Raw genomic sequence first — 15183 nt, 5'->3', positions numbered from 1 at the left:
AGCTGACAAATTTTATTTCACTTTCGATGCTGAAGGGTATCGCCATGCTAACAGACCCGCATCACGCTGGCTAAGGAAACTAAGCTGTACAATGCACTAAGTTTGGGTTCTAGAGCTGCAATATATAGCGCAAATGACAAATTTACATGTGCTTAATGTTTGATCATCCTGAAGCCCCTATATTGTTTTATATTTAAATACACCCCTGCTTTGTTCTGTTTGTAGGTATTATTATGCTGGTTGGCTGGTTGCAAGGAAAGCATATCCTTGATATGTTTACTATTGGTGTGAGGTGAGAATTTCATATCAAAGTGAAAAATATTCTTATTTGAACACTAAAGCAAACACTTGAAAATCAGTTGCATATGTATTATGGTATGTCTGTATCATACATGCTGTGCTTTTAAGCCACTTACATTTCAAATAAATGTAACACTGAATGCCACAAACTGAAAACAGATTCTGCTATGACACGAGAATGGTCAGTCACTTCCATTTTTATGCTAAAATGGTATGTATACTGTGCTTGACTTATTTAAATCCATAAATCTATGACCTAATCTCTAGATGTAGTTGCAAATTAAAACACAACTAACATCTCTATACATACTTTAATAACCAGAAGTTTAGATTCCGTATAATATAACCACTAGAACTCAAATTTAAACCCAAAAGAATAAAATTCACTAACTTGATAGACTCCGGCGAATGCTTGAGTAAATAAATGTCTTGCTTAGTGTCCTAAGACTGTCTCCCTCCCTCAGAGCGGGAGAGGGAGTAAGTTCCCCAGAAAGAGTCCTTCTGCGAAGAATTACCCTTATGTTAGGTGTCCCAACAATCTACTCTAGGGGCTAGTCTACACTTACGAGCCGGGTCGACGCGGTGAGTTCGACTTCTCGGAGTTCGAACTATCGCGTCTAATCTGGACGCGATAGTTCGAACTCCGGAAGCGATAGTTCGAACTCCGGTACTCCACCACTGCAAAAGGCGGTGGCGGAGTCGACCTTGAAGCCGCGGACTTCGATTCCGCGGCGTCTGGACGGGTGAGTAGTTCGAACTAGGGTACTTCGAATTCAGCTACGCTATTCACGTAGCTGAATTTGCGTACCCTAGTTCGACCCCGCTTCTTAGTGTGGACCAGACCTAGGAAATCTGCCTCAGCATACCACCTTTGGTAGTACAGAGGAAAAAAGGTGATCTTTTTGGCAAAAGGACCCAGACCATATAAAGCTTTTATGTGTCAAACCAGCAAATCTTCGAGCAACTAGGAAGTGCTAAGTACCCTCTGCACCAGCTGAATTTTTTAAACATCCATGTAAGATAATCTTAAATATAGTGCATTGTTGTACCCCAAACTGGAGGTGACAGTGTTGGATCATTGGTGCAGCCTGCATTAGAGAGGAGGTTTCACATTTTTCTAGAGGGATGGATGGATATATATAAAGTTTATGATGTGCTGAATTACCCTTCTTACCTGCTAATTTGATGTGATTTATGCACAATTCAGATTTTATTAGTTAAGGTTTGAGGGTCTTAGATGGGGAGGACACTTCAAAATTGATCTTCCATCTTTATTTTCACACCATTTTGCTTACGCATCATAGCACATCTGAATTCATGCATCTGAACAGTAAACTCTAAAATCATGGCATATTCGTTCATCTACACAGGGTGCCAACATTTTTCCAGGCTAAATGTCATGTGATTAGAGCAAAGTGGCAGCTGTTTCCTGTGTGTGTGGTTTTGTGTTTTGTTTTTTGTTGATGTACCCATAAAACACTCTCTAACTTGATTGATTTATGCTTTTTTTTTTTTAGTCAGTACATTGACTTCTAAGCCAGTGTGTTTTGTTTACATTTTTATTGCAGTTTGGCTGTAGCTGCAATCCCTGAAGGACTACCTATTGTGGTAACAGTGACATTGGCTCTTGGTGTGATGAGAATGGTCAAGAAAAGGGCTATTGTAAAAAAGCTACCTATTGTTGAAACTTTAGGTATGACTAAACCAAAAAATAAAGAATATTGTGATATTAATGTTGGAGTTGAACAGACTTTTTAAACTTTTTTTTGGTTAACTACTGTGTTAGCAACAATTTTACCAAGAACATGGTAATACTTTAAATACACTAAATTGAAGTATTTTTTTACAAAAATTATTATACTATTGAATTTACTGCAGGACCTGTGATGCATTTTTTTCCAGGTTCTTGAGCCTAGCATACAAAATTCATTGGTCTGTCATTATCAGGGCTGTAGTTTCACAGGTGAAACAGTATGGAGGAAAACGGTTCACCAATTAAAACATTTATTCTCTTTTCTGTGCTTAATTAAATAAAATACTGATGCTTTTAAAATTGGCAGGCTGCCATGCATTTAGGAATAGTACCATTGAGATTTGTGAACAACATTTCTAAGTTTCAGTACTAAAATTGCATGGTATGTCATCAGGAAGTCTACATACCACTTTTCAAGTATGTATGTTTTTAATGTCCTAGATGAAGCTGTATTTTAGATATTAAACAAGGACTCGCATCTACATTCTATCTGGTGCCTCAGTGCGTTGATACTAATGGATGTGCAGAGTGCTTCAATGCTGCAAGGTTATCTTAGTGCATCTCAATGCCTTTGACATTTTGGGAACTCTATCTCTAGATGCTGTTGTTGTTCTTGCATTGTATGGTTAATAAATCTCACATTCCAAAAATCTCTGCCATCCAATGAAACATTCAGATTTAAAGTAGTTTTAAATAAAAAAGACTCTAATGCAACTTTGACTTACATTTTAAATGCTCAAGTTAGAGGCATTATCTTTGCTAGAGTAATAATAAATATTGTTGAATGTAAGGAAGAACTTGTGGTTGCTATGGAAATAAGAGCGTTAAACTTTTTTACTGTTCCCAACAATTTCTGACACTTCCTTTAATATAGTTTGTTTGTAGTTCAGTAAACAGGAAGACAAACATTTTGGAAAATTATAGTTCTTAGCTGCATTCATAACTCTTTGCATAGTTTTGTTGAACTACCTATTGACAATTTTGTGGTGAATCCTTTGTCAGTTTATAAGTAACTAGAAATTTTTTGCCTCTGTGCTTTATAAAATCCAATGCAGGTTTTTTGGGTTTTTTTAAATCCAAAAAATGGAATTGTAACCTAGGTAATTAGTGTTGGTTTTTTGGCATACGAGAGTTCTGAAGGAGATGGTGACAAATTAAAACATAAGTGAAAATTGTAACTGTCTAGATATATTAACACTCTCCCTCTAATGAAGTTCTGTAAATGAACATCTTATCTCAAATTCCAAAGCACTTGGAAATAAATTTGTCTTCACTGAGGTTTGTTTGCTCATAAGCTACTCATCTTTCAAAGAAGACTTCCTGTCGTATGTTTAATTGTTTTTTCCAGGTTGCTGTAATGTGATTTGTTCAGATAAAACTGGAACTCTGACCAAGAATGAAATGACTGTTACTCATATTTTTACTTCAGATGGACAGTATGCTGAGGTATGTGGTAGGAATATATTTTTAAACTTTTTCTCTCTAGTGACTTTTAGTACAGATGAAAGGTGCCAGACTGAAATGTGTTAATTACAGCAAATTCAGAGCTGTCTGAGGTAGTGTAACTTTCTCCATGCCATTGTGCTGTGCCTCAGTACTGTTCTGGAGGGGACCACCTCTAGAGGGAAAGCTAGTTCTGTCCCCATGCCTATTCAGTATTTTGAGATTTCTGGGCCACGTCCCAGTTGGTCTGTCTATAGGGAGTTCTCCATAAAAATAGGTAGGGAGATATGGCTCTTTGAGCATGCTGACGTCGTATTATGATGGCTTTGGTTATAAAAAGAACATTGAGAGAGTGTTTTTGCCATCACTATTGAAAACAAGATTATGGTGGGCACTTACTGTAGCATGTGAATAAAAATGAAATCTAGTTGTAGTAGACTTCAGAGCCGGGGTATCAAACATATCACTACCCTCATGGTTGCAAAGAAAAACATTTGGTTAAGACTTATAACAATTAATTTACATCTTAATGAATGTGGAGATAAGTTGAAATAATTAAATGTGGACTCCACCACCACGCTAATGTCTTTAGAGTTGACTCTTCAATGATGACACCTTGGTGTTGACAGTAACTGTTTCATTGCTGATCATTTTAATGAATGGAATGAAGAAGGTGTGGCAGTGAAGGCATGGTGAGGACTGAGAATTACTGCCAGGAGGGAAATGCACAAGGAGATACAAAGATAGAGGGACAACAACAAGAGGGTGGGAAAAGAAAAGACGAATAACTGCTCCTCTTAAAACCACATTTTCTCACTACGGGCATGTCTTCGTTTGTGAAGGCGGCACGTGAGCTGATTTTCAGTGGCACTCACACTGCCCGGGTCCTGGCCACCGGTCCGGGGGACTCTGCATTTTAATTTAATTTTAAATGAAGCTTCGTAAACATTTTAAAAACCTTATTTACTTTACATACAATAGTTTAGTTATATATTATAGACTTATAGAAAGAGACCTTCTAAAAATGTTAAAATGTATTACGCGCACACGAAACCTTAAATCGGAGTGAATAACTGAAGACTCGGCACAGCACTTCTGAAAGGTTGCCGACCCCTGGTATAAGGTATGCTCTAGCCAAGTAATCAGAGTTCTGATTGTTACTTGTCAGGCTTATGTTAAGCCTGAATATTGGGAAAAATATGCTGTGCCTAAAAAAACCAGGGAGTCCAGTGGCACCTTAAAGACTAACAGATTTATTTGGGCATAAGCTTTTGTGAGTAAAAAACTTCACCTACCCACGAAAGCTTATGCCCAAATAAATCTGTTAGTCTTTAAGGTGCCACCGGACTCCTTTTGTTGTGTTTGTGGATACAGACTAACACGGCTGCCTACCGATGCTGTGCCTATTACCTACTGAGTCACTTGTGGTGATATGATGATGAAACACAAGCAAGCTCAGTGGTGTCTCTTTCTCTCCTTGCATGTTTCTGAACCATATACCTTAGATTAAGATCTATTTTGTAAAAACATTTCTAACACATAATCCCTTCTGTGGGTTTTTTGCTGTTGATGTGGATATTTTTATAAAATGACAGTTTAAACCAAGCTATTATAACATCTGTTAAACTGAAATCGACTTGTTGCATGGAGTCAGGATATAGGAATTCTGTTCTGATGCCTAACTATAGATCAGAGCAACTCTGAAAATAAAAATATTTGGGAAAATGTAGTTGAAATCAAACTCATAATTTTCCATGGAAAATTTGCCTCTTTTTAAATTAAAGCCCAACACCCCTTCTCCCCCCCCCCCCCAAAGTCTTAGCTATTTCAGGTTTTGGCTTTGAAGAGCCAACATTTGCCTCTTTTTCCATGGTACTTTCAACACTTTTAGTCAAAACCCCAGTTTTCTAACAAAGCAGCTTTGGGAAACATTTTTGACCAGCCCTATCATAAATTTTCCAGTCATGCAGTTTTCTGCATGAATGGTTATTTGTCAATAACGGTAAGGTTTTTGAAGTCCGGTACTCAGATCAGCTTACTCTGGTTGGCTCCTGCATTCAGGATTTCCAGCTGCTTACTATCTGTAACAATGGTTGCCGAAGTGTCACTCCCTTCAGCTGAAGCAGAAAACTCTGCTACTTTTTTTTTCTTTCATGCCCATTTTATAAAGAATAGGAAGAACTGAAAACTTAAACGAGTCTCAACATTTCTTGACTGTTTTCAGGTCTGATTTTGTTCCCATTGCCATCAATGGGCATTTTTTCTTTGACTTGAGTAGAAGTAGGATGGTGGGCCCTCCTTTTTATCACTGTTACCTACATCCCTTCTTCTCTCCTTGTTTTGACAACTACAATCTTGTATTTACATTGGGAGAAATATATAGTGCCTCTTTTCTGTTTTGAGTTTTGAAACAGCATAAGAAAAAGTATATTGCAGTTATTTTGGGGAGAAGAGCCTTACTGAGTTGAAGGGAAAAGAAGAAAATAAACACAAAGATAAGAGGAATGCAAGTGGCGAAAATTAATTCTCAAAACCATGTACTGGTCAGCAGTTTGGTAACTTGCTTATTTTCTTGTGTTCTAATTTTTACATTTCTAATTTAAAATATCTGTGTGGAAACTTGGAGGGGCTCTATATATCCCTTCAATTACTGTACCCCGAGTTAAGGTTCAGTAACTTCAGTGTGAGCACAGTTATGCCGCAAAGGAGGGAAGTGAGTGAAAAGGATTCTGAATGTTAGTTTTAAACTCTGTGTTGCTAAATGGGGTTTAAACTAAAACTGCCACAATTGTTCAGACCAGTGGTTCATCTAATTAGATTTCCTGTTTCTGATAGTGACCAGTACCAGATGCTTGTGGAAGGAACTTTTAATCATAAACCTGGACACATAAACCAAATACCCACACTGCTAACCTAAGAGATTATTGTATTGCAATACAGATATTTAATAAATATAAATTTAATAACTGTCTTCAGAGTCTAATCTCTCCCAGGCCTCATCTTCTGTGCAGTTCTTCAGGGCAGTCCACTCTCGTAGCTGCACTTCTGGCACCCATTGCCTGACCCCCAGCAGTTGGTATGCATTGTAATCCAATTAACAGCCTTGCTCTCATTCACCATCCCCCAAAGGCAATCTCTACACTAGACCTTACATTGGCACAGCTGTACCCATGCAGCTGCATCACTGTAAGGTCTCCTGTGTAGTTGCTCTATGCTGCCACGAGAAAGCTCTCCCATTGGCATAATTAAAACATTCCCAATGAGCAGCGATAGTTATATCGGCAGGAGAGAATCTCCCTCTGACATAGCACTGTCCACTCTGGCGCTTCTGTCAATGTAACTTATGTCATAAGTGCTAATGTTGACATAGCCTAAGAGACATCTACTGGCGGGTCCTGAGGGGAAGGAAAACCAATATCCTAAGCTTTTGCTTATCACTGATAAGCAGTAAGAATACAGCAGTTGAAGAATACTGAATTAATTCTGAATTTGAATTACAGATTTAGAAGTTGTGGTCTGATATTCTATTGAAATATTAAACTGTTCAGATTGAGTTAAATACTCTTTAACCTAAACCCTCTGCATTAGAAGCTGATTAGGAAATGTTGTGTGTGCGCTTCTCACTTGGTATAGTTGTTCCATTTTTTAATTACTCGTATTCCATTATCTGTGTGGGAGATTACTAATTCATTTCATAAATTCAGAATCTTGCCTTTCAATCTTCCATTTTGTGCTGTATTTGGCTGTTTTTGTGTCTTACAGGTTACTGGAGTAGGTTATAACAGGTTTGGAGAAGTGGTGCTTGATGGTGATGTTGTTCATGGGTATAACAACCCCTCTGTTAGCAGAATTGTTGAGGTAAGATCTCAACACAATAAGCAGTTTATTTTAATTGAATTAGTACAGAAATTGTATATTGCCTTGACCGCTGTTTTATTTGTGTCTTTTTAGGCAGGTTGTGTGTGCAATGATGCCATAATTAGAAACAGCACTCTAATGGGAAAACCAACAGAAGGGGCCTTACTTGCACTTGCTATGAAGGTGTGTACCTAATTCATGGTGGTTTTTCTCCTCATGTCAGAAACATTAAGTTAATAGGAATGAGTGTTTAACTATAGCACTAATATTTAGTATGTTTTCATTGAAAAAACCTCTCTCCTCCATATAAAGAATCTTTTATTATGAAAAATTACTGGGCATCCCGACAATTTAGATAATGAATAGGAGATGAGAATGGAACTGAAGTAAAATCATGTTAATGTTTGGATCTGATTTTTAAGTTTATGGTTCAAAAAATGAAATTAAATTTATATCCAGAATAAAGTAATTGATAACTTGTCTGTTTTTACTTTGAATTTTTGACTGTTTACAGTTTAAAGTTGTCATTTAATTTGGTGCTAGCTCGTTTGTCAAGTAATCAGCATCTGTTCTGAAGCTGGAGAGGATTAGAAAAGATAAAATAGTGGCACATGAGCAATTGATTATTTACTGGCACTTTAAATGCTGCAACTCTGAAAGGTGCTATTTAGGTGTTGGATACAGGGAATTTCAGTTGAGTAACTTTTGGTTAAACAAGATTTCCTCTGTATCCTGTGACAATAAACTACTAAGACTACTTGGACAGGGGACAGTGAACCCCGGTACCTAATCTTTCTATGACTCTGCATAGCTTTAAATCTATATTGTGTAATGCAGTGATATTTAGTCATTTTCTCCCATCTGGGACTCAGAATCCACACACAGCTTCTTGCAGAGACCTATTTAAAACCCCACACTCTTGTGACTTCACAAGGATCATGGGATTGATTGTATGACAAGAACCCATGAAAACTGGTGGGTGGACTACAACCGCTTCTGCTATCCCTGCAGTGCACTTTGCTATGGGCAGGGAGAGTGGTGCCATTTTGAGATGTGAACCAAGTAGATTCTAGAGAGTAGTGGGGTTCAGCAGGTAGGTGACATTGTATTATTTTTAATCAGCATATTTCCCCCAGAGTTGAGTGGGATTGGGAATGGAGTTAGAGTTGCAATCAGGGTTGTGGTAGGAAGAACAGCAGACACATTAAGTTTTTCCCCAAGCATCACTCTGAGTCCTGGAAGCCACAAATTTTCAGATGAACTTTTTACTGTGGTGGAAATTTTGTTGTGATGCACCTTAAGGTTGCCTCCTGTAATTTGAAAACCACTGACCTTAGTTCTACTGAGGAGATGAGAGTTCTCCTATTTGAATCTCTGCTGTGGTCTTGCTTTATAATTTTGGGCAAGTCACTTATTGAACTGGTTCTCACTTACTTGATTGGGCCCCCTTTCTTTGTGTCTGTAGTCATTCATGCCACCCCCGGGCCCAAGTACATATACTGCCACCCAACTCTGAAGGCAGGGTGGAGAGCAGCAGCGGCTGCTGGCTGGGCACCCAGCTCTGAAGGCAGCACTGCAGCAGCAGCACAGAAGTAAGGGTGGGAATGTGAAAAGTGATATTTGTCTATCTCTTTTCACAGCAAATCTAGTGCCACCTTGCAACCTTCTGTACTGCTGCTGCCACCCCGAGGCTGACAGCTGGAGTCCCACTGCCTGGTAGGGGGGGAAGGAGAGCCTGAGCCCAGGGCTACCTCCTGATGAGGCATGTTGGGGGAGGGAGAGAAGATCCCGAGCCTAGGTGATGGGGCTCCAGCTGTCCTTTATTCCCGCTTCCCAGGTGTGCATGACCCTTCTGCACAAGCCCCAGCCACCTGGGGCTGACAGCCAGAGCTGCTTTCTTTCTTTTTTTTTTAAGTCTCTACACACTTTTGTCTCCTGTGACACATTTCCATGCCTCCCTTGGGAGGCCTGCCCCATAGTTTGAGAACCGCTGACTTAACAGGTCTGCCTCTGTTTCCCAGCAATGCAATAGAGGTAACATCTGCCTATCTCAATGGTATGCAAGCTTGAGTCATTATAAAGTGCTTTTTAAAACCTGGAGAAGGGGCTGTAGAGTACTAAAGTATCTGCTCTAGAAGTTGGATATGTTTTAATGAGCAGTGTGCAACAGCAAGATCAGTGTTTGCACCTAGGTATAGCTATAAGACACTGAGATCTTTGGATGAAAGGTAGAATATTGTATAAGAACAAAGTAGATGTGATTTGAAAATGTAAAAAATATACTGTTTGGTGACTGACACTGAAACATAAAAAGATGTGGATTTGCTCATTGGTGTTTATCAAAGCTTATATCTAAGCTGGACTAGTGTGACTTGCTTTTAGTTTTTAATAGGGAAATAAAAACTGAATGGGTTTATAAATAACTAAGAATGAAAATGAGCCATTTGAACTTGACTTGAAAGGCTAGTAGCCTGGTTAAATGAATAAAAAATGGTTTTGATATTACTGTTACATTTTACACAGATGGGTCTAGATGGACTCCAGCAGGACTACATTAGAAAAGCAGAGTATCCCTTCAGCTCAGAGCAAAAATGGATGGCTGTTAAATGTGTGCACAGGACACAACAGGTAGGCCTTTTCCATGGCTATTTCCTCACCCCGTGATGTTAAGTAACTTCCTACAGCACAGGAAATGGTGTACAAGCTATCTGTATAACTTCAGAAGTTGTGTACAGGAAGGGAGTAGCAAGCCACCAGCATAGCGCTACACCTGTGAGTGTGAAGGAGAAAGTTTGATAGTGAAACTAGTTTAATTTTCTGTCTCTGAAGTGGTGGTTGAAAACCACAGGGAGTTTGTGGAAGTATATAGTGAAATTAAACATGTAAAATTCTAAATTTGAGCTCCTCCATAGAAATCTCATGAGATTCTGTTAATGTTCTGTTTTCTTAGCAATGTAGTTACATGGCAAGAAGGAATATACCAGTTTAACAGAGGAAGGAATTGCATTATGTGAAATAACCATTTCATTTGGAATAATGGGGAAATTGAACTTTCTCCATAACATATATCTATCTGTATGTTTACCTCCTCTTCCCTCCCCTCCAAAAAAAGTGTGGCAGGTGGAATATTTTGGTGTGAGTGAAAGAAAGAATCACTATTAAGTCTGACCAGCATGAAATAGCTACAGGCTCCTAAACAGTATGTGTCATGGAAGGCAATAGATCCTGGATTTATGGAATATCCCTTTAGTGCTTATGGCAAAAAAAGTTAGCTGCTGGTTAAAGCTTCAAAATAGCACCAGAAACTGTCTAGTTGTGGAGATGGAAGGTTCTAATTCATGGCCTGCCCACTTTCCATGCTGCACTGCTTCAAATTCTCACAGCATTAAGTCATCAGCTTTAGGATAGAGTTTGCAGAAGAATTAAGGAGAGCTTAGCAGCCTAGATTTGATTTTTAAAAATTACCTTGGGAGCCAAGAGGATGAAAGGATTCCTTAGCATATACTGCAGGTAATCTCTTCCCCTACCCTCAGTGTTTTGATGTTCTTGTTAAGTTTGAACCTTTTCACCACTCCCCCGTTGATCTCTGAAACAAAGGTCAATTGGGGAAAATTACAGTACAAACAACCTGATTACCTACAACAACTTAAAATATCCTGGCTTCACCAAGAACTGAACAATTCTATAATGTATAGAGGATTTTAACAGAGATATTTCTTTGACTAAGTAGCTGGCCTTCTAATTTAAGACCTTGGATGTGGGCTCAGGAAATTTGAGGCTACCTTTACACTGCAAATAGGGTTTGTACAATTTGCAGCTTGTATGGATGTACTTGTGCTAGCTTTAATCTAATGAGGACACAGTGGCATGAACTGTATGAGCCTGCCTGATTCCCTGGGTAGGCCATACTGAAGCCTATGCCACCATCTTCTCCTTGCTATTTTTAGCAAACTAGCTAGATGTAAAGCTAGCACAAGTACATGTACCCGTGCTGCAAATTATACTCAGTCGCAATGTAGATATAGTCTGTGTTCCGTTCTGCTACAGGCTTCTTTCTGTGCTGCAGTTTCCCATCTGTTTGCCATTAGTGCCAGTCAAAATGTTTTTATGGAAGCTAGGTTTCAAACCTGATTCATTCTTTAAGATTACAAATTTGATAAAAGTAACTGCATAAATCTAATATTTAGACTTTGTACTACACAACTTGCTGATTAATAATATTGTGTAGTCCTAATTCTTTTAGAGTACTCATTAAATGGATCAAGAACAGACATCTCAAAAAGTAGTCCTCAATGGGAATCATCAGTGAATGGGGATGTTTCTGGCTGGAGTTACACAGAGCTTGGAACTAGGCTTGATGCTATTGAACATTTTAATCAATGATCTGAAAGTAAATATAAAATCACTGCTGATAAAATTTGCAGGTGATACAAATGCAAAGTTTATAAATCTATGAATGAGGAATGCAGACTATATTTACAGAATAGGGGATTGTATTCTGGAAAGCAGTGACTGAAAAAGACTTGGGGATCATAGTGGACATACAACTGAACATAAGCTCCCAGTGTGGTACTGTGGCAAAAAGGACTAATGCAATCCTTGGATGTATAAATGGGAGTAGTGAGTAGAAGAAGGGAGATGATTTCACCTGTATATGTGGCATTGGTGAGACTCATACTGTGTATAGTTCTTGTTGTCCACAATTTAAAGGGGATGTTGAAAAATTGGAGAGGGTGCAGAAATGAGCCACGAAACATGATTTGAGAGCTGGAGAAAATACCATTCAGTGAGAGACTTACGGATTCTGTGAATCTGTAAACTGAGGCTTCCTTTTCACCCTTTGTCTTGTCTATTTAGGACAGATCTACCCTACAGACCTATATCAGAATAACTGTTCAGGGATGTGAAAAATCCACACCCCTGAGCGACATAATTACACTGACCTAACTCCCTGTGTAGATAGCACTATGTTGACAGAGCCTCTCCCACCAACATAGGTACCATCTCTCGGAGAGGTAGATCAACTACACCAAGGGAGAAACTCTTCATTAAAATGCTACCGATGCAGCTGTGCTGCTGTCAAGCTGCCCATGCAGACAAGCTCTACTGCACATTAGCTTTTCAGGACATGAACTGTCTAATGTGTATCCACAATGCCTAATAAAATGCCCTAATTTCAGGAGGACTTTTTAGATGCTACTGTAATACTAAGTTTATATACACCTCTACCCCAATATAACGCTGTCCTCGGGAGACAAAAAAATCTTACCGCGTTATATGTGAAACCATGTTATATCGAACTTGCTTTGATCCGCTGGAGCACACAGCCCCGCCCCCCCATAGCACTGCTTTACCGCGTTATAACTGAATTTGCATTATATCGGGGTAGAGGTATATTATGTATTTAGAATTGCACTGTTATGAAAATTGATTTTCGCTTTAAATGAATGAGTTAGTTCTTACATTGCAGAATGTATGATAGGTTAGAGGACTCTAGTTACTCATGTGAATTTTTTTTCCTTAGGATAAACCAGAGATTTGCTTTATGAAGGGAGCTTATGAACAAGTGATTAGATACTGTACAACATATAACAGCAAGGGGCAGACCCTGCCTCTCACCCAACAACAGAGAGAACAGTATCAGCAAGAGACAATATCTATGGGCTCTGCAGGACTTAGGGGTAAGGCTGCTCTAGTGTACCATCCCTACAGGTTAATAAACAGCTTAAATGTGTTGCTTGACTCACTTCATAGTAGGTGTAATGCACAATTTTGGAGACCTTAACTCCTAAACTCAACCTTTTCTAGTTTTGTTGTGTTCACCAATTTCTTCAAATTAGGACTGGGTGTGAAACTAGCACTTTAGTTTAAGGGTTAAGTAATAACATGACTGACTGTGGATGTTGACATATTGTACCTCAGGTTTCAGTTTCTTCTCCTATGTCTGACCACCCAAGAGATAAGTCATCGCCACTTAACTGTCATCTCTTTTTATGCAGGAATTGGTTTATGGTTTTTTTGGGTAATCCTAGGTTCTCCCGCTTTCTTCTGTTTTGTTTCATCTCATATGTGGGTTAGAGACCCTTATTTGAGCCAGAGGTTTGTGTGTGACACTTGCCTGAACTAGTCAGCATGACTAAATATTGGTCAGAGGGGGTTGTTAGAGTTACTGCTGCAGTCAGAGTGCTCAGAAGGAATGGACACTACTTCTTTGGGTGATGGTTCCTATGTATATTACACATGTGGGCACACATGCACACCATGCACCTAGGTCTGGAATTCCTTTGGTGCAGTGTCCATTGACTGGCACATGCTCAGTAGCTCTCCACATGCTCCTGACCGAGGGTGTAAGAGGCAGTGTGGGTCAGCACCTCTTCAGTTCTTTCTTACTGTTGCATGGCCTGAGTTGGAATTGTCGTCCTTTGCTATTGCAGAACCTGTAAAAATTTAATTGTAAATTTGTTTTAGATTAAGAATTCTAGTTAGTGTATAGTTTAGTACAGAATAGAATTACTCTTCTTCCCCCTCCCCCCCAGCTGGGTGACAATTCTCCTGGTCCCAGGACTATACCCAGAGTCCTGGAATTCAAGAACTCTCTCTCTCCTGCCTTCAATCCTTCTCCATCAGCAACAAGCATCACCCAGTGCATGTTCTGTCTGGGTGAGGCACATATCTCTAAGTGCAGTATGTGTAAATCCTTCCTACCCAGAACTAGAGAGGCCTGAGAGCTCTGACTGAAAGTTCCTGATGGAAGAGGCTATGAGGCCCTGCACAGGCCTGGGAGACCCTTCCCATCTGCTGTACATCAGCCTCAGCTGACCAACAATGCCCCTCCAAGCACGAACCTCAGAGTGGAGCACTTAACACTGAAGCCCAAGGAGTTGTCACATAGGGCCCCCCATGAGAGTGAGACACTTTGCATGAGCATAAGGGCAGCCCCCTCAAGTGGACTGTCCAAAAGAAATGTTGCTTCCCCGAGCTAGTCCCGGTTGGGTGAGATGTTGTTGTGTACAGAACTGGCTCTGCTGAAGACCCCCCTGCTGAAGGATAAGACATGGAAGAAAAGAGATGTCTGTTCTGATGGAGACTGCAGGGGAGAGTGGGGAGAGACTCATCAGTCCCATCCACGAGTGCAGGTCTGGACTCCTCATCGGTACTGCCTGCTTAGCCATTGATCATCCAGCTGTGTCATCAGAACTGGTCCATAAGGAGTATCTATTAGAACTCTCATACTCTGGGCTGTACAGAGACCTTAGTAATGCTGGAGGATATCTTCCTCCCCTATCTGCAGTCTCCACTCTGTTCAGGCCCTGCCCTCCTGAGAGATGTCCTTACCCTGGAGGAGGAACTGGTACCATTGTCTCAGAGGCCCCACCTCCATCCATGGAGCTGGAGCGCCTCAGTATCCATGGTACCACTGTTACAAACGGAACCATCCTCTGAATTGGAGGAGTCAGAGGAGATGGCTGCACCAGTATTTCCGTGAAGGCACAGGAGTCCTGGCAGACAGGTGAGACCTTACTGTTCCTCCAGCTAGGACCCAGCCAGGGACAACTAGTATCCCAACTAGTAGCACTGTGGGGTCCTTCCTTCTGGCCTTATTGGGGTCCTCGGAACCCCTATGGTAGGCACCCAGATCCCTTTCAGGATTTGTACCATTCCTCCCCTTCTTGTCCATTGGCGTACGAAGAGGAAGAGCTAGAACCAGTTCTACTGGTAACACTGCTTCCAGCAGGGGAGCTTCCCCATCATCCCCAGACACTGCCATCACTCCTCCATCGCCGCCTTTGCTGCATGACCACGGCAACATGAACAGTTGTTGCAAAGGG

The 15183-nt window shown here is 40.2% G+C and overlaps 1 protein-coding gene across 4 annotated transcripts in view; it reads left to right on the top strand.

Moving 5' to 3' along the window:
• Nucleotides 1-15183, top strand: part of ATP2C1 (ATPase secretory pathway Ca2+ transporting 1) — a 113451-nt gene that overhangs the window by 77827 nt on the left and 20441 nt on the right. For all 4 annotated transcript variants that reach the window (XM_045005160.1, XM_045005161.1, XM_045005162.1 and 1 more), the window contains 7 exons: nt 226-292; nt 1869-1993; nt 3402-3499; nt 7259-7354; nt 7448-7537; nt 9878-9982; nt 12879-13035. In XM_045005160.1, coding sequence (XP_044861095.1) covers nt 226-292; nt 1869-1993; nt 3402-3499; nt 7259-7354; nt 7448-7537; nt 9878-9982; nt 12879-13035 — 738 coding nt within the window. The remainder of the gene's footprint in view (nt 1-225; nt 293-1868; nt 1994-3401; nt 3500-7258; nt 7355-7447; nt 7538-9877; nt 9983-12878; nt 13036-15183) is intronic.

This window comes from Mauremys mutica, chromosome 2 (genome assembly GCF_020497125.1).
Source record: "Mauremys mutica isolate MM-2020 ecotype Southern chromosome 2, ASM2049712v1, whole genome shotgun sequence".
In the NCBI taxonomy this organism is placed as follows: domain Eukaryota; kingdom Metazoa; phylum Chordata; order Testudines; family Geoemydidae; genus Mauremys; species Mauremys mutica.
This window is presented reverse-complemented; position numbering and strand designations above follow the sequence as displayed.